The sequence below is a fragment of the Anoplophora glabripennis genome, unplaced genomic scaffold (assembly GCF_000390285.2).
Source record: "Anoplophora glabripennis isolate ALB-LARVAE unplaced genomic scaffold, Agla_2.0 scaffold220, whole genome shotgun sequence".
Taxonomy (NCBI): Eukaryota; Metazoa; Arthropoda; class Insecta; order Coleoptera; family Cerambycidae; genus Anoplophora; species Anoplophora glabripennis.
This window is the reverse complement of record NW_019416530.1, coordinates 59,639-80,370: the sequence shown is the minus strand read 5'-3', so window position 1 is coordinate 80,370 and position 20,732 is coordinate 59,639. Positions and strand designations below refer to the sequence as shown.

Genomic DNA, 20,732 nt, shown 5'->3' with positions numbered 1-20,732 from the left:
TCTGAAATACAAATGTTATACAAGCAGTCTTCGTACTTACAGCAAGTTCAGTTCACAAAATAAATTACTTAAGTCGAAAAGACGTAAGTCGTTACATTTTTTTTCCTCTATTTCTACAGGGTCGGAAAGTCCCCATGGTTCATCGGCCGTTACGTGAGAGCGATAAAGAAAGTCATAGGAAACCGTCCGATGGAGAAAGATGGCTATAATGAAGGCATCTAATAGTCACCGCCCATTTCGCCCTTCCACAAATAAGATCCATTTCTTATTTGTGGAAGGGTGAAATGGGCTGTGACTATTAGAAGCCTTCATTATAGCCATCTTTCTCTATCGCACGGATTTCTATGACTTACTTTATCGCTTTCACGTAACGGCCGATGAACCATGGGGACTTTCCGACCCTGTATATAAAGTGAGGGAATTAGGTTCTATCAGAACATATTAATATTAAATAATGGCACTTTATTTATAAAACAAACCATGCATTACATGCGAACTACACAATTGAAAAAATAGAAAGAACCATAATAAAAATTAAACCATTGGTTTAAAAACATATCAATTCGAGTTTGTTTCGTTTCTTTTTTCTTGTTTTCATACATTTCTTGATAACATGCACAGGAAGAAATTTGGAACACGTTCCTTAAAAATATTCATGGCATTCTGTAAATATCCAAAGATATAAAAACCATTGACGTTAGATTGAGGACTGGTGTTAAAATATTGTTTGAGACAACTCAAAATGACTAGTCAAAACGACATAACACAAAGACTAACTGTATTCTGAAATACAAGCGACTTAATTTAAAATACAATTTACATGTCCTGAATTAGAACTGACTTTTCTCAAATAAAATTCTGAAAAATGGCTCTCTGAAATACATCTGTTTAGGACATACCGGATGTTATAAAAAGATCCGAACCCTCAAAATAACTTCAGGATAAAATTGAAGATAAAAGTTTCAGGTACAGGTTGTAGGATATCAAGAAACCTATATGAACTGAGATTTGACCTTGACCTTAATCTTCAAGGTCAAACCAAGGTCAACTTGAAAATATTAAATTGAACATCCTATGTTTTATACCAGTGATCGATAGAACGCTAAATTTTAGGTCTCAAGATGGGTTCAGACAATTTTTTCTGTGTCCTTGCAAGTTTGGAGGCTAAATTAATTTTTCTTTGAAAATCTCGAGAAATATGTTTCAAGCAAAATTTGTAGGATTTTGTATGACATATTAGATGGTAACTTTGGATATGACCTTCACAGAAGTTGCAAGGTCAAACTAAGGTCAACTCAATATCAAATTGAATACAATTTTTTATGCCAGCAACAGACATAGAGCCACATTTTATGTCAGAACCGGGAATGAAAAAGTTTTTTCAGAATTTCCTTACAGGTCAATTGAAGGTTAAACTAATGTTTCACGAAAAATAATCTTCAGCATCTAATTTGACATTCAAAATTCTATAAATTTTGGCCTGAAAGTTATTAGACAAAAATAAGTTTGACCTTCAAATTACTTCCAAGAACATACAGGAAAAGTTTTCTGACTTCAATATTCGGCGTTCTATTGATGGCGTAATGAATAAGGTGTTCCATTTAATATTTTCAATTAACCCTTTTTTGATGGACTTTGATACTGAAAAATTATCTGTTTGTTACTCCCTGTATATTTTTTCTTTTTCTTAAAAGTAGTGTAAAGAAACACTCGCTTTATTAGAGGAATGTGCTTAAGAATCACCCTGTGTGATCAAATTTCTTGGATATTTTGTCGAAAACTTTTTTCGTTCAAAACAGTAAATTGATTAAAATTTATGTGAAGAAAACCGAGGATTATTAGTTTTTGAGTTTGACAAGATATCCATATTTTTAGAACAGCAAACTAACGATTTTTTCTGTCTCCAGATACGGAGAATATAAAATTTGTCTTTGCGGCAGTTAAGGATACAATATTGCAGTCGAATCTACGCGAATACAATCTGGTCTAGTACCTCTCGGTTGGGGGGTACTTCCAGCAGATGGCTTTTGTCTTGCACCCCCGGCCTACCGCTTCCGCTGGGCTGGGATCAGTATCCTGTAATAATTTTGTGATCTGTCTGTATCTCCTCGGTCTTCGAACAGAAGAAGAAAAAGAACTCCAAATGTGATGTTCAGCAACTGTCGATTACAATTATATGTGTCCAAGTGTGTACGCTTAGCTATTAGTGGCTCTACGAGAATAGTGTGCCATTTTTTATAAATAAAATTGAAAAAAAAAATGGTCAAAAATCGATGGATTACAGCCAAAGTGTTTTTTAACAGTGCGATAAGTGACTTTATTCATTATATAAATAGTATTGTTATATATAATATATTAAATTAATGTAGAGATAGGAGTAAGGAAACTAAATTTTTTGTCCTGAAATATTTGCAAAGTTTTTTAAGTCTTTAACGAGCCGTCGCAGCAATTGTCGTGTCCCAGGTTGTTACGATGGCTCTCGATATAGTCCGAAACATTCATTCAAACGGAAGAACCTTGGGAAGCTGCAACACACAAATTTGTCGCGGGAAATTTATTGAATGATACCTTCAGCTGTCGCCTTTTTCTTGTTTTGCCACGTATAGGTTTTTAGCAAATTTCGTAAGTTGTTTTTTTTTATTTATTGTATTTTTTTACAAGTCAAATTATTCAGAAGATTAGATTTGTTGAAAGTACTTTTTATTACAACTAAGATATTTGAGTTTGACGTTTTTGTTTTGTTGATTTTGTTTTGTACAAATTCAAATATTTTATACGCGTAAAACTATTTTTTTTATTGTTTTCATTATAATATTGTTTTTGTATGTTTTTTTTATAGTGAGCTAATTCGTATGGACATTCTAAAAAAAAAAAACATCAAAATTGAATGTATTTAATTTAATTCGAATGTTGATGCATTTATTGTATATTCAGTTGTTTTTATTGTAAGTGGAGAATTGTGTGGGTTCTTGTCAATCCAAAATGACCACAAAAAACCAGAATACGGTAAATCTACACTCGAATAGAGGGTAGACGTAACTTTTAATGTCGCAAGAATCTCAATCTAAGAATATTTTTTCTAATCGTATTGTTTGATAAACGGTGCCAGCCTGTGTCGCGCTTTCCCGATGTCGCCTCCGGTTATCTCGGACCGAACATCCCCCACTAAGACTACCTGAGGGACGTTGCAATAGGCAGGATGCATTCAGAAAGTGAGGTTATGACCGGTCGAAACTGTTAGTGCTTTCTTTGCGTATTGTTCAGTTAACATACTATACTAATGGCAATTTATAAAAAAAATATATAGGAGCTTGGTTTTTTGTGGGTATGAGTGTGCCGAATGCCATGCTGATTGTGGACGGGCGGATGAGGCGTAATGCAATAGATTATGAATTTGTAAAATCATTTCTTGTCAAAGTATAGAATTTTTTTCTGATCGTTGGCGTTTTATTTCTCCCACAAAAGCTTTTTGCAGAAAAAAAAATGTAAATGTTATCCGCAAGAGTGATGGAGAAGGTGACATCTATTGTAAAAATTTAAAATCACTCGTAAGGAGGACATGCAATTTTGTACTTGGGACTAGAAAGGTAGGCAAGTCCGCTGATGTGGACTTGACCTTTCTCTCGGGCCTTCGGCCCTCTGGCCGCTCCGCGGTACGTTCTCTGTGGGTTGGTAAATAATATATAACCTACAGAGAGTAACCTACAGCTTTTAATATACATGGATGATGAATAAGTTCTCGCTGTTTTTTCGTGAAAAGTAGTGCTTTATTTAAAAATATTAGTAAAATTGAAACTGAGAGTATTGTCCATTACTAGCCACTACTTTTTTCCGTCTTTCTGGCAGCATTTTAATTTCAAGTCGGAAAAACGACACATCTTTTGAGGTTATCCAAGAATCGACCCATTTTTTCGCATCTTCATAAGAATGGAAGTGCTATTCAGCCAGGTTGTGCCATCGATCGGAACAAGTGATAATCGGAAGAAGCAATATGGAGGGTGGAGTAGGCTTTTTAATTTAAGCACTTCCAAGTAGGTTTTCATTAGTACCTGAACGTTGTTATGCTGGAAAATCACTGTCGTGTCTGTTCGTATAACGGCCGTTTTTCCTTCAATGCTCGGCTCAAACACATCAATTGTAGTCGATTGCGATCTCCCATGATAGTTTCATTCGATTTGAGCAGCTCATAATAAACTACACCCAGCAGATTACACCAAATGCAGAGCAGAAGCTTGGAACCATGGATATTTGACTTTGTGGATGAAGTTGGCACATGACCGGGCTTCCTCACGATTAGTCATGACATCTGTCAAACTATTCACACAAAGACACTGTTCGTCATTTCTCGGCCTTAACTCAATGTCCTTGCGTTTAAATCATTCTTAATGCTTTCAAACATTTCAAAACTCTTGTGTGATCAACTACTGATTCTGCAAGTTCAGCTAACATCTGACATGAGCCTTCATGAAGTAATGCCTTCAATTCTTCATCTTCAAACCATTTCAGTGCGCCAAGTCGTTCATTATCTTTGAAGCATCTAAACCTGCGGTCTTCAAACTTTTGCGACTTGCGGAACCCAGCCAACATTTCGATTTTTTGAGGAACCCCCACACCTAAAAAATTTTTCAAACACATTTTCTACTAATAATTATATAATATATTTGTAAATACTATAATTACCAAAATAAATATTCCTAAGTAAAAATTAAACCAATACTTTAAAGTTTAAAGTAAATATTTATTGCATAATTAAAAAAAGAGTAACTATAATATATTCAATGACTGGGATGTGCTTGAATATTTTTAAATATGTTGAAATTAGATGCTATTGTCGTAAGTTGCAATCTCATTTCAAATTCTACTTTAAGCGCATTACATTTTTGGCTAAGTCGCGGAACACATTTTGAATACCGCTGATCTAAACCAATCTCTATGTTGTTTGCGACAGAGCATGGTCTTCATAACTTGACAAGTACAAGTAAAATGTGTAATAATCTACAGGACGATTGTGTCACAATGGAATTACCAGATTTCGAATTTCAAGGTAACTTGCACTTGCTTTGTTTAATAAAGCCTGTTTAGAGTTGAAATATATCTATTAAAAACTAGCTGACCCAACAGACGTCCTGACCAAATTTCAATAAATTTGTTTGTGATCGTTTTGTAAATTTCATATAAAAATCATATAGAAAAAAGCACTGTTTTTCCAGAATTTTCCGGGAAACTTTTCCAATTTTTCTTTCCTTAAAAACCATACACGGACTATTATGAACATTAAAAAAAAAATTGGCCAAATTGATTCAGCCGTTCTCAAGTGATGCATTTACCAATGAACAGCGTTTAATTTTTTATACAGAATGTTCCTTAATGGCATGGGAATATTTAAGGGTATGCTTCAGGGCCAGATTAATCTATAGTGGATTAAACTTTCTATTAAAAAAAAATAAAATGAACGATATATTTCAAAACAATTTTTCTTTGATTCTAAAAAAAGGTCACGCAATCGACAAATTGTCGACATAAAATTTAAAACCTAAACGCTGGAAAAAAAAATTGCCCCATCTTGCCAAGGCCCCTTGATCTTGTGAGGCTCGGGGCTACAGCCCCCGTAGCCCCCCTTAATCCAGCCCTGGTATGATTCTTCATGGAAAATTAATGATAGTTTGCTTTATATGGTCCAAAAATGTTCCCTTGCGAAAATGCAGGGTGTTAAAATTTTAGAGAAAAGAAGGAAATTAATATTTTTGAAACTGCTTGAGATATTTCAGTGCTATTTGGTACATAGTGATAGTTAATAAATGTGCGTGTTTTTCAATACAAACATAATTTTTAGCTCTAACAGTGGCGTGTGTACGAGCCTGACTGATATTTTTTTAGAAAAAAAATCGTACGCCACTGGTATTTTTCCCAAATAAAATAATTTTTTTAATTCCCGATCAATTTAAAACACAAGAGCTCTCTTGACTTTTTGTCCTGCGATGTGCCATTTTTGAGTAAAAAATAAATAAAACCCGTTGTATTGTCCGTAATCAAAGAATGTAATAATTATTGAATACAATTTTGCAATAAACTTAGTTGGCCTCGAATGTGTCATTTGCATTTTTGACATTTTGTGCGTTTTGAAAATATTAATTTCCTTTTTCCTAAACTTTCAACCCGTATTTTCGCAGGGGAACATTTTTGGACGTATGCAACTCTTAATGCGTCCTCGATAAAAAAGGTTCCATGCACCCTGCTTCTTAAATTGCACATTTCTACCGGTAGATGTCTCTGACAACGTAGAATTCAAATCGGTTTTTATATACCGCGAGCAGCAAAAGTATGGAATATATTTATTTAAAAATCAGATGTTCGTTATTTGAAAAATCGCTCGGACCTGTCGAATTATATTTTTAGTTGCACATTTTCTGAAGCAATTTTCATTTATACAGGGTGACACAAACAAAAGTTATGAAAGGCTAACTTTTTTAAATGGAAATCCCACTTTTTTGTATTTTTATTCAATTCTCCATGGAATTCTGATCATTTTTTTTGTAACATAACCTATACCTATCTTCAAGCGTTTTCGAGATAATGGCGTCTGAATATAGAATATGGAAAATTTTCAAAAATTACTCTCAGCACGTAAGGATTGTAACGTCAAAGTCAGTGGGAAGTGGTGTACTTTCAGTTATAATATCACAAGAGCATAGAAAATATTCGATTATACTTCCGAGTCACGAGACGTATTCTGCGAAACACCACGACAGCGTAGCTGGAGTGGTGTTTTAAGGATATACGTCGAGTGAGGAGGTTGGTATAATCGAATATTTTCGTTTGCTCGAGTGGTATTCGATAAGATTATATAATTCAGAGCTTGAACCGAAGCGTTCCATTTTTTTTTGACGTTTATTGACAAGTGTTAAAACTATCGTTACCATGACATAGTTCACATTGTTGGAGGAGGTGAAGCACCAAAACGGTTATACCACGTCTTCAAGAGTATAATCGCTTATCAATACATAGTAACTACGTAAAATTTGTAATTGCTATTGGCTAAATTTCTAATGAATTATATAATCTGCTAAATACATTTTGTGTTCTTCAAATATTTAAGCACAGCTAATGAATCTTTATTCTTAATTTTAATTTGTTTGGTACACACTGACAAAGCCAGAACACAGCAAGAATAATGTGAAATATTCAATAACAAATATCCAAATCATACAATCATTCAAGCTACTGTAAGAAAAATTTGCAAAAAATTGAGGATTATAATAAACTAATTCAAACGAACAGAGTTAAATTAAATGTTCAAATTGCCATCCATTGTTTTCTTGACAATACCCAAGCCTATGTACAAACTCATCTTGAACATTATTTAGTACGTTTCTGTCAATATTCCTAATTTCCTGCCGATTCGGGTTTTTAAGTCCTCCATGTTTTGCGGTGGATTTACATAAACTTTGGATTTTAAATAACCCTATAAGAAGTAATCCAAAGGAGTAAGATCGGGTGATCTCGGAGGCCGCTCTATTTGTCCTCGTTTTCCAATCCAACGTCCAGGAAAACATTCGTCTAAATAACCTCGGACTTGCCGAGAAAAATGAGGTGCTCGCCATCCAGTTGAAAATACAAGGCATCGCTTGGCATGTCAGGTTCATTTGCGAAAAGTTAAACTGAAGGAAGGCCAAATATCTTTCTCCCGTGAGGTTCTCTTCGAAGAAAAAAGGGCCAAGAACCTGATCATTAATTATGCCTGCCCACACATTCAATTTCTGTGGGTACCTACTGAGTATGTGCCTCAGTCATCCAATGACGATTGTTTTGACTCCAATACCTGCAGTTTTGACAATTAACAATACCATTCAAACAGAAAGTTGCCTCGTCTGAGAAAAGGATTTGCTGATGAAACTGTAGGTTGCGGTCGGATAATGTTGAAATGGTTTCACAAAATTGGATTCCATATTCTATATTCAGACGCGCGCCATTTCATAACTTTTTTTTGGGTCACCCTGAATAAATGAAAATTGCTTCAGAAAATGCTCAACTAAAAATATAATTCGACGGGTCCGAGCGATTTTTCAAATAACGAACATCTGATTTTTAAATAAATATATTCCATATTTTTACCGCTCACGGTATACTTTAAGTAACGATATCAAAAAATTATCGGTCGCGTTGATACGCATAATTTTTTTTCTTTGTGGCCAAGCTTTGAAGGAACAGGCAGCCCTTGGTGCATCCTAGAAATATTCATGTATATATGTAAGTATGAGGAACCCTGTCTAGGCAAACATTTAGTTATTCTGTCGATATTTTGTAATAAATTAGTCTAGTTCTAGATTACAAATTTGAGTCAAATACATATCGTTGACCGAAATAGAATATTTCGATCAACTTTCATATGTAATTTGTACCTATACTTTGTGCAAACGTTATTCCCGTTTGACGAATTTCACAATTTTTTGGTTACATTTTCATCCTGACCTGAGTGAAAATAAAATAAGGCACAATATACAACCAATCTGTAGGATTTTCTTCGATTTCACATCAAAAACTTAATCAAATTTTAAACTGTGGAAATATTAATGACAAGTCAAGCTGTCCTGCATGAACGCAATATGTGAAAAATCGCCCAAATATAAGACGAATAAGCAATTTGTTTCACGTTGAAAGTTCCATTTGTCAACAAGGGGAACCGGAGGTTAATATTAAAATATTAATATAGCCGTATTCTCCATCGTTTTTGACAAACGACTTGACCTGGAGGACGGGTAAGTCAATGAATGAATTAAATAATCGTTATATGCATGCATCGAACGACGAAGTCGCCATAAATCAAACAACACATGCCATTTGGACAGATTGATGGATAGCTTGTTGCCCCGGTCCACATATGAAACAGTATAACGTTTTGATTAAACGCGTCGCGTTATTGCAAGAGAAATCTGTTTCATTAAAAAAATGAAGAATAATATAAAAATGTTTGTTATTTTCAACTTGAAAAGTTTTCTGGTAAGGGATCATATACTATAAACAAGAAGTGGTAACTGTCAGAATTTTAAAAACAATTTTCTCCCGCGCTTCTTTCTGATTAGCTAGAAGCAATAAAGCGGGAAATCTGGACCGATATCGGTTTATATAGAAGATGTACTGGACAGGAATTCAAAATAATAAACAATACTTCAAATAACAATCGACCAATCTGAAAGTGATAGGCATGATGCATTCAAGAAACTAGTCAAAGCAGATCTTATTTCAAATATATTTTCAACAAATCTACAATTCAGAAAATTTTGTAAGTCCTAAAATCCTTATATTTTCAGTTGGATATCTATCCACCTACTAAATAAAAGCAATTTCGACGAAAAATAAATTTAAAATTAATGAAAGGCTATAGTCTGATTTTCCAAATTTTTTCCAGTAAAACTGCTATGCAGTATATTAATTTAGAATTCATAGATTAAAAATATTTAAAACATAAACAAGCATCTCTGTTTTTTAAGATACATATTTGACACCAAGTTTATTAACGAAAACGAACTGGTCCTCTGGAAACATGGATTTTGACTATTTCTCCTTCCCCACTTGATCGCGACCCCTTTCCCATCATATTTGCTGATCCAGGGTTTAGATTTGGAGTGGGTGCATAACACAGTATAATTATTGATAATTGATTTGTATACAGTGGTGCATAAGGAGAGATTATTTTGATTCTGATTCTCTGAGGTTTGGTAAAAAATCACATTTATTATTTATGGATAAACTTATACTAAATTTCAGTTAATTTACTTTTGAATCCGACAAAATGTCCCTGCCTTCATCTCATCAGCAAGAACAAGATCATGGGAGAATGTGTGCTAATGTCGCTAATATTTACAAAGGTAAGAATAATTTATTAAAGATGCTGTCACGAATTGAACTCAACTTTTTAGAAGGCAATTATCCATTTGCCTCGGCACCTCCACCTGCATTTGGCCCATACGGTTATCAATGTACTCAGTTATTGCATGGTGTGAGTGAGCCCATCACTGAACAGCCTTTGGGACCTGAAGGAGCTGCTTCATTAAACGGTAAGTTATTATGCTACAGAAGCAAAATATTAATTTAGTTTATGCTTGTTTTATTACTGATATTCTCGTATTACTCAGAGGTTTACTTGAATCCTGCACAAAGTATTGTCAACTGTTTCCCAGGATTAGAAAAACTTGCCGAAGCTAGTGAACTTGTAGTTCGACAAAACGTGGAAATATTGGAAGGTTAGTGTACATAAAAACTATGTAGGAACAGAAACATGGATAATTTGGTTATTTTGGCCTAAAAAACCTTAATAAACCATTGATTTTCTAATATGAACTGTTGTCACAAAAAAATTATAATATTGATATGGCAATTTGTTTTGCAGTTTTTGACAATTACAACACATTAAAAATTAAGTTTTGAACAAAAAATTCTTGTACATTTTTTTTGTGATACGATTAATTTTAGATATGTAATTTTATTTTTAAAAAAATAACAAACGAGATGTTTTTCGAATCAAGTGGAAGATGCCTTTAGACTTATCTAATTTTCACAAAACTCAGTAATGACAAACTTCTGGGACTATTATTTAGTGACAATTTCCCTGTATGGCACTTTGTATACCAATTAGTCCAATTTCCATCAACCTAAGTTAGGCATCTTTGGTGATCTGATATCTTAGAACTTCGACACACTATCTTAATATCCTGTGACTTTAGAGCTTTGGTTCATTAATACTTTTTGGTGCAAAATAAGAAAGAAATCACTTCCTGACATGACATAGACTTCAAATGCTCCTTGTAGATTTATGTGTCTTGTTCTAGTTTCACCCAGATTTAAAAGTAAGTTTACGGTAAAAAATAACTTTGGCCAAAAAATCTATCATCCTGTCGAGGACTCTGACTATGCAAATCAGTGTTGTGGTGCTTTATCAGCTTCTGATATGATAATTCTGGACGACTCCAAAAAAGAAGTGTTGTCTTTTCACAGACCTTTTGGTTGCGGTGATTGCTGGTCTATTGGCTTACAAGTAAGCTATTGACATCTAGGGTTGCCAGATCTCCGGATTTGACCCGGAGTCTCCGGGTTTTGATGGTACATCTCCGTGCTCCTTTTTTAGGCATCAATTATACAAACGAGTCATATCTCCGGGTCTGTTATGAAATAGGTCTGGTAACCCGATTGACATTCCATGTTTATCTCTTTCAAACGCTATGTTATTAAAAGTTACAGACGATGACTGTTTCTGCATCTCACGACATCATTTTGGGCACTGTAGAACAGGAGATGACCATTTCTTACAATTTTGTTGTGAAAAACGCAGGCGGTGACATTGTTCTGAGGATTGTTGGTCCATATTCTCCGTACTTCTTAAGTATGGTTGCCAATGTAGATTTTCAAATAAAGTCCAGTCGCAGGTCAGCACCGATAGGTAAAATTACAAAGGAGTGGTCTTCATCTTGTCAGAGTGCCTATAACTTAAGGATCACATTCCCACTGGATTTGGCTGTTGAGATAAAGGCTACATTATTGGGGGCTTGCTTTTTAATCGTAAGTTCAGAAGATATCCATTTTGCTTGTGTTTTCGTAAAAAAACTTTAATAAACACATATTTTTGTTAATTACAGTAAATATTTTGTTTCAGGATGCAATGTTCTTTCAATCATGGGAATAAACCTAAGAGGAAAAATGCTGTATTAGTAGCATCACTTTTATATATCTTATCGATAATTTTGTTTGTTGTTTCATTCATTACTTAGCTTTGTTCTATTTTATTTTGTTTACTTTTGAAATGTTCTAATAAATAAGGATATATTTTTCCTGTTTCCTGAATTTTTCATTTACCTTTTACACTCGCATGTTTAATAATATTTATAAACATTTGTACGCCCTGAATTTTCCTGTATAAGGTCTCCATGGAGATAAGATTATGTAGGGTATAAAAAAATTCTGTAAGAATCTGAGGGCTGGTAATAAACATCAACATTAAAAAAAAAACACAATTCTTATGTGTCTAAAATAGTGTTCGAGTATTAATAAACGTATCCAAGAAAAATGAATTTGTAATTAAAATTAGCACAAAATTTCGTTAAAAGTATAATTTGCTGAAATTCAGTCATTAAATGTTTTAAACAGGTGACTATATTATGTGAGGAGTTTTAACAGACTTCAGATGTCGCCTATGTTCTGTGCTCCAAAACCAAGCAAAATCAAAGCTATCTAGATAGCGCTTGTTAAGATTCAAAATATTCACCATTGCAATGTTTTGCTTGAATCAAAAATAATTGTTTACAAGATACTTAAAGGAAATTTTACATGTTTAATTATGCACAGTTGGTAACACTACTGCAAACTAAACAAATTGCAGCAATTTCTGTGCCATTGTGTGATAATAAGCATGCAATTTTAGACCCGCAAAAAAATCCCCGCAATTTTGTCGCCGCAACAAAATTGCATTGTCTGATACAGACTTTAATAATCGGTATAATATACAAATCAAAATTTGCTACAGGAACGTATGAAAACAATTTTTTTTATACGCAATTTTTCTAGTTCCTGAACCGAAAATATGAAAATTTATCATATTTTGCATAAAAATGTACTCTTGTTAGATTTGAATAGCATGAGCCGTTTTCTAGTAAAATCCATTACAATAATTCATTACCTGCTCAAAAATTTCTGCTGCAAAATAAATGTATCAAATTTTGCCATGAGAAAAAAAGAAAATTTGTGACACTTAACAGAGGCGTCAAATATACAGGGTGTCCCTGAAAAGGATAGACAACACTTGACCACAGGTTCCTTGGATGAAAATAAGACTATTTAGTGTAACTTACCTATATACAAAAGTGCACGCCTACTGAGATATAACCTTCTAAATATAGAACAGATAACCTATTTTTTTCAAATAATTTGAAAACTGTTTTTCTTAGAAACTTCAAATTTGGTACACATTTTTTTATATAAGGGTAATGTCAATATAGAATTTGGCGCGAATACATATACAGGATGCTCTCTTTCTAGTGGCTGTACGCCACTGATGGCTATCCCGTAACTTTTTTGTGTGTCTACCAATGACGACGGAATCAGTTTGAGATAATAATTAGAACAGTCCAGTACGAGGTGCCATATAACAAGGAAACAAATTCATAACAATAATTAAAAGGTTCAGGTGTGATTTAATTTAGCTTACTTTGTTTTTTATTGCAATTTATATTTTTGCTGAACAAACTGATATGTTATTAGTTTTGGGTTTGAAGGAAATTGTCGTGCTACTGTTCGAACATAATATGCTGAAAGATTTCCTGATCGAAGAATTCCAAGCCACAAAATATTTTCTAATGCGGAGAGACGCCTTCAGGAAACAGGACATTTTTTACCTGTGACATTAAATCATGACCAAGTAAATACTAGGCGTTTAGCGGCAGAGTTCAAAAAGTTCCGTTAATAGAGTACTAAAAGACCAGTTATTACAGGTGACTATCCTAATGGCCACCTCAATCCCCAGACCTGAACCCATGTAATTGTTTCTTTTGGGGAGCGTTGAGGACAACAGTGTATAACTTTTCAGTAAATACAGAAAACTAATTATGCGAAAGAATATAAAATGAAATTAATGTTATGAGAGTTAGTTAATGCACTATTATTGGATAAAATTCATTTTAATTCTCTAAGAATTAATGCTTGCGTTTAAAAACAAGGAAGTCACTTTGAGCATTTACTGTAACATTATTTTAATGTGATTACAAATATCAATTTAGGTTTATTTAAAATGTTAATGTTGACTTTCTTACATTAGTTGATATTGTTTATTTAAAATACTAGTGTTGATTTTTTATTTTATTCATTGATAATACCAATATTAAAAATGTGTAGTTACTTTTTTTTAATGTGACGTTTTTTCATTATTATTCCCTGCTTTGAGGCTGTAGTTATAAATTATTTGTTACAAATCGGAATTTTTGTCTATGTATTTAATATATAAAAATGCCAATTTTACTCGAAATCCATAAACGATATCAAAATTTTGTAAGAGCAAAAAAATCTTCTAAAATAGTGCTTATTTTTTAAATTTTAGCCTCACTGGCGTACACACAAAAAAATTACGGGATAGAAAGTGGCGTACAGGCACTAGAAAGAGAGCATCCTGTATATGTATTATCACCAAATTTTTTATTTACGTTGCCCTTGTATAAAAAAATATGTGTACCAAATTTGAAGTTTCTAAGAAAAATAGTTTTCAAATTATTTGAAAAAAACTAGGTTATCCATTCTATATTTAAAAGGCTATATCTCAGTAGGCGTGCACTTTTGTATATAGGTAAGTTAGGCTCAATAGTCTTATTTTCATCCAAGGAACCCGTGGTCAAGCGTTGTTCACCCTTTTCAGGGACACCCCGTATGTCAATTACTGATTAGATTACTTACTAAAAATTTTAATCTGAGAAATTCGAATTTAGACACAGGGATCCGCGTGAATCACCTATCCTATTCAAATTTCATTGCATATTTCAAATCATCTACGAATACTCCTGTCGTTATTTGAATGAATAACTTTGTAACAGTAAACACTAAGAGCTAAATCGAGCTTTAAACTTTCAGGTCTCGTTTCAGGTATTACATTAACTAACATTTTCGTTAATGATAGTCAACTTTATTTTATTTATTTGCAATAAAAATCCAGTATAGTATAAAGAGTATTTTGGAAAAGGTACCTACCATAATTTCAGGACTTATTATTGTTTGTTTTTGAAATGACGTCAGGGATGACTGTTTTATGTTTTAATCAAATTTTAACAATATGTTTTCCAAAAGAATAAAAAAATCTATTGTGAAATTTGATAAACGAGATTTTTGAAAAAATTGATAATAAACTTATCATGATGGCACATTATTTACTATCTACTGCACTTACCTACAACTATTTTTATTAAGAAATATATTAAAGGAGTGCCAAAACTTGGATCAAAGCAATGATCAACGCTTTGAAGCAAAAATCGATAAGGAAATGAATAACGCAGTATTTGTCGTATACGAAGTTACCTTTAAAAGGAGAAAGATAACGTCATTTTTGCCTGAATATTATCCTATAATGAATGCATACTCGCAAAGGTGTCAGCTCATACAGTATGTAAATTAAACAAAGAAAGCTTTCACAGTTAAAAGCAAGTGTTTCTAGACTAGAAACCGAGTATAATGCCCATTAGCAGAAAATGCTTTGTAGCTTTCGTTCGCCGCGTATGTAAATTTTAGAGAAACAGCGCCACAACAATGTTACGAGCAAATGAATATTTTAATTCCGTTCTCTTTGTGTTTCCGCCATGATTAAAAAGTTTGATTTGTTCGTTAATTATGTGCGCGCAATTTAAGAAAACAATCTTTAGTATCACATACAGGGACAGGATGTAGCAGCAGGTTTTATCCTGGCAACTTTGCAAGTATGAGAAATTTAATTCTTAAGGACAGGGAATTGGTCAAATTCAAAATTTTTTGTTTAGTCGCCTACTATAGAAAAGAAGAAGAAGAGTGTTTTCTATGTCCTACAAAAGAGAAAAAATATTTAATGTTGAAACACCACATCGAATGATGTATTTTTGTGGGAGCTTAGACATTGCAACCATTGGTTTCATAAGCTACTGTAGGCATTCTATAACTATTATGGACCATTTATCAATAGTGAGATATTTGCGTTGGTATTTTTTGCAATTAAAATCCAGTGGTACTGTAGATCTTTCCTTAAGTATCTTGCCGGTATTGTCGCCGCAGACTTTTGACACTGACTTATAAACTGTTATGATGAGTTAAATAAAGTAAGACGAAAGTAAGAAGTTTGCACACAAATTTTGATGTTTGTTCGAATCTACGAGGCTCACGATCGACACTATCTTTATTATTTATTACATTTTATTTTTTATTACTTTATTATAACAGTTTAACTAACAAATCAACTCTTTCTATGGTACGTGTTTTGAGATCTGAAGACATCGGCTGCGATGCCCTCTGGCCGCGGTCTGCCTAAACTTCTCTAAAATTGTGGACAACATCAAGACCTATTGTCTTGTATGTCTAATGTTGACAGTGAACATAATTTTCGGAGAAGTTAGACCGTTCGCGACTAGGAGACAAATTTATTTAGTTCCTTGTGGTGAAAAATGTTTAGAAGTTGAGAAGTTGAAGGAAGACATTTTGAACATTTATTAAAATAAATTTGACAGATAAAAACTTGTGACAGTTGTCATGTTGATTGTTACTTACCTGTCACGGCCAACCTAAAATGTGCGAAACAAATGGAAATATCATTTTAAGAAAAGGGACGTATAGGGAAACTTTAACAAAGTTACACTTAATTTTGAATGTGAATACGTTAAAAAAATTAGGGGTTTCCATTTAAAAATTTCGAGTTTTCCACAATTTCTGAACTTCATATTCGATATTTTTTCTTTGACCACCCTGTATAAAAACTGGAAAATTTTCATGTCAAATTCGATAAATTAGGTCTTCCTCTACAAAATGTCCAATTTGCACAAAAAAATAAATCTATGTTTCCGGGATAACTAAATTTTGCTGACAGTCTGCATGTGTCAATTTTTGCTTAAGGTGGCCACTGGCCATATTCCTGGCCGAGAAATAGTGAAATTTCTGACGTTTTTAGGTACTGAAATCTTTAAAAGTAAAACGTGTAGAACAAAAGTAAGTACAAAAATAAAAACCTTGATGTTTTGTATATTCATTGTTACCATTTAAATTTATTCAAATAAAATAATAACTAAAAAAAAGCGTTTGTAAAACACGCGTTTGCTGTTATCCTAACCCCACATTTTAAGAATTATTTTCACGTACTTATAAATAAAAGTAAACAATTTTATATGTAGAGTAGGACTAAGCAAGTAAATGTTATAAGAATATTTACATGTGGAATTATATATAAAAGTTAGTATTTTCGTAGATTTCAGTACCTAAAACCTTGATGGTTTGATATTTTGCACCTGTATTCGTTTTACTGCGACGTCTTTGAAAATACTCAGGTGACATGACATAACATTCCTATTAGATAAGCTTTAGATTATTCAGTTATTAAATGTTTGAAATTATTTGTCTTTGCGGAAAACACTATTTAAAGAATATGGGGCCCTTAAAAATCAAAATATCTCGGAAACGGTCAATCCTAAGTATGGAGTGTGCTACATGTTTTCAACTTAAAAATAGATGCTCTTTCCAAAAATGCAATAATATAAAGGGGGTTCCGTTTAAAATAAGAAAGTTGGTATCGACTTCCGGTATAACCGGAAGTACCATGACCTTGAAAACATTTTAGCTTGGTAGGCCCCACGGTCTGTATCACACCATCATAATTTCAAAAAAAATCCTTAGAACGGTTTCCCAGATATCCATCTATGGAGTTCGTGGTGGGACGTTCTGTGATACAGGATAACAAAGAATAAACAGTGCTAATTAACAAACAAAAGTCATCGGTTGATGTTTTACTACTTCGTTAAGAAGAAATAACAAAATGACAACTACAAACTTCAACTGCAAACAGTATATAAAAAAACGTTTGAAATATTAATTCTAAATTAACACCAAACGTAAATTTTGGAAAGACGCGGATCCCTTGGGAGGAGATGGCGGACTCCCAGGGGCCCACGGACTATAGGTAAAGACTAAAAAAACAAAATCCTCTACCTCTACTAAGTAAAGCATTTTGAAATCTGGCTTTTAATTTAACGAATTACAGGAAATCATATTTTATTTTTTTACTCGAAAACAACAGCAGATATGAAAACATCACAAAAAACAGAAAAGTTTCTAAATTGCACAGGGAATTAAATTCTTGTTCTGTAAAAGACCAGTGGCGTACTAGAAGAAAGTTTGCGGGGATGAAAGGAGGCCCGATCCCAGAAAAACTATCATCCTGTAGATCGTGACAAATATTAGGTAGGTAGGTGCACTGATGGTGCAGGTAATATAAGTTAGCCTAAGTTCCAAATTTGAGCTACATATCTCAAAAATCATGGGAGATACAAAGAAAAAACAGAGAAATTATTGAAACTCCAACACTGTACCATGGTAATGAATTATTTACGGACATTATATGAACTTTTTTACTTAAAATCACGCGCAGATTCACCCCGGTGAATAAAGACATAGGTACTATTATGAAACATGCCCAATAAACACGAAACGTAAATGAAACGTTGCAAATGACCTGTTTTACTAAACATTTGACAAATTAACTAGAAACGTTTCTGTTTCATTACAGAAATGTAGCACTTGAAAACTTATTTAGTGAAACATAGCCGAAACGTTCCAATTGAAGAGAGTTTGAAATATTACTCGAAACATTCCCTTTCGATCTCGAAAACATAACAGACGAACAACCCTTTGCTATTTTTGCTTATCTTATGGAACATTCGGCATTAGTTAAATTTTGCTCTCAATCCCCAATCCCTCTCAAGCGTTAGTTCATTTGCCTTTGTTATACAAAGACATAATCAGAAAAAAAAATGTGCTAGCATATTTTTAACACAAGTCTAGAAAGAAATGTATGTTCGTGACTTGCGTAGACTGCGCGTAACAGCCCGAGTTTATTTGTTTCCCGTGTGTCGTTTCAATTCGTATTATGTTAGGTTAGGTTTGCGGTTTGCCAGATTGCTTGGATTCGTTGTTCTTCATCTTTACTTTGACGCTATTTTATGTGATAATTTGTAGAAACTGAAAAATGTTTAGTGGGTGCTGTATAGACATTTACATATTTCATATTTCGTAAAAATATTAAACCTAGGAACAGTTAAATTTTCTAGTCTGGTCTTAAAGTTAATATTTTTTATACAGGGAATACAACATTGTTTTCCAAATTTTGAGACAAAAAAAATATGACTTGATTCTCCCAATAGGTACGCTCGTTACATCCTTTAGAAAAAATGTCCTACGCTATCCTATTCAGTGTCGTGCACATCTTCGGTTGCCTATCTGGCGACCTTGACATGTAATATTTTTACTTGATGCTTTTAGAGATGAAAGAAAAATACATATTTTCCCTCAATATTCAGCCTCTACCACCCTATTACGTCACTGGCAATGGCTGAAAAGTAAACGGCACGTCGCCATACGGTTTATGGGAAATAAATAAGACTCGCAAAAAGCATTCCGCAAATAAACTTAACCCAATAAAAGGACGTATTGGCTCTTCGGCGGAGCATTTTCGCATTTTCGGGGTTCGCCGACGTAGACGTAACCCGATAAGGCCCCGTGAGTCGGTCCTCTTTGAAGTCGGACGGCGGGATGCGCTCTGCATATGATGGCAAATCGAATCAGATAGCAGTTTATATTTCCTTACAGCAAAGAAAATTGAACAAATTTCAGAGTTGATTGGAACGGTCTCCGAGAGAGAGATAAGGGCGATACGCGGTTTGGTGCCCGGAATGCAGTGACCTCGTGTCGTTTCAAAAACTACTTTCATGATGCAAATTTCAACATCTTTTGATTGGGAAATAGGTAGTTATTTTTCAAACAACCCTTAACTAACCCTTCTAACGATTTTTTCTCATTTTGTCTTCAACTTTTGTTGATATTAAAAGAAATTATATTTCTATTTTGGGATAATTTAAGATAATTTGTAATCTTTAATAGAGAATGTATTTGAAAATTTTAAGCATTAAGACGATGATTAATATCACAGTAAAAATTAATGACGTAAATGTCGTAATTAAAAAATTAAATTAAATTTTTTGGGCAATTAAGTATTCACGCCACGGATCCACGGACCCTTTTCACGGGCAAATGAAAATGGATTTAGCGAAAGAAATCGCAGAGTGGACAAAATAGCTGAATTAGCGATCCTCCTCTAAATTATAAGCGAAGTCACGTAGCTGTACAGATGGACCCCGAATCGTAAATCAGGACGGTCATTGTGTACGATTTAAGAAAAATTCTGTCCCGTTTAAACTCTTTTCCTGTTGGTTTATCAACCAGGTATTGCGCTGAATACATCAACAACTTTTGACACTGAAGAATGAAGCTTTTGTGTAGGAACTGATTTGTAATATCCCATACATAAAAAGAATCGATACTGAAAATAATTCAGTGTACTTCATTCATGATTATATTACTAACGTAATAAAGTCATACCACAGTCATATAGACTGAACGTTGGGGCGCTAGATATGAAGGCAATTATTGGTAATAATAAACGTTTCCTAAAAAATCCATGCAACGTTCTGGTAACGTTCTAGAAACCCAAGATGTCCTCCCCAAAATACGTTTCCAATGAAATGTTTCAAAAAATTGGTTTCAGTAACATTCTTTTTATGTTCCATTTATGCACTCGATATTTTTGTTTTACGTTTCAGTATATTTTCAGAAATGTTTGAGTAACATAATAATTTTATTACCATATTGTTCTCATAATGCTCTCAACTTTAGATCATTTTCACTTCAAAATCGTTTTTGAAATAGTATAAATAGTGCGAGTATTTTTATAAATATCTCTAATACTCCTTTGTGATATTTTTATTTGTATTGTGAATGACTTAATTCGAACTAAAAAAAGTTACATTGTATATTAAAAAAAATAAATATGCTCTTCTAGTTTGGGGATGCGGCAACTTTTACTAAGAATTTCTTTCTTTTTGAGAAGCCACTGAAAAAAGTTTCTAATATGGATTACGAATTTTGCCATTCATCGTACAAATAAAAATATCACAAAACAATATCAGAAGCATTAAAAAAAA

General features: G+C 33.4%; 2 protein-coding genes across 5 annotated transcripts in view; both read left to right on the top strand.

Moving 5' to 3' along the window:
* Window positions 1–2,793, top strand: part of LOC108906091 (guanine nucleotide-binding protein G(q) subunit alpha) — a 36,637-nt gene extending 33,844 nt beyond the window's left edge. For 2 of the 3 annotated variants that reach the window (XM_018709244.1, XM_018709241.1), the window contains one exon: window positions 1,908–2,793. In XM_018709244.1, coding sequence (XP_018564760.1) covers window positions 1,908–1,990 — 83 coding nt within the window. In that variant the 3' untranslated portion in view covers window positions 1,991–2,793. The remainder of the gene's footprint in view (window positions 1–1,907) is intronic. The other variant, XM_018709242.1, reaches the window with a different exon arrangement.
* Window positions 2,794–9,769: 6,976 nt separating this feature from the next.
* On the top strand, window positions 9,770–11,751 carry LOC108906089 (phospholipid scramblase 1-like). Of its 2 annotated transcripts, XM_018709239.1 has the most exons (6): window positions 9,770–9,866; window positions 9,918–10,055; window positions 10,134–10,241; window positions 10,827–11,032; window positions 11,230–11,553; window positions 11,648–11,751. In XM_018709239.1, exons 1-6 carry the CDS (start codon window positions 9,791–9,793, stop codon window positions 11,675–11,677), a joined length of 882 nt encoding a protein of 293 aa, XP_018564755.1. In that variant the 5' UTR covers window positions 9,770–9,790; the 3' UTR covers window positions 11,678–11,751. The 2 variants fall into 2 exon arrangements, with proteins under 2 accessions (XP_018564755.1, XP_018564754.1); XM_018709238.1 differs by having other exon boundaries at window positions 9,770–10,055.
* The last annotated feature ends 8,981 nt before the right edge of the window (window positions 11,752–20,732 follow it).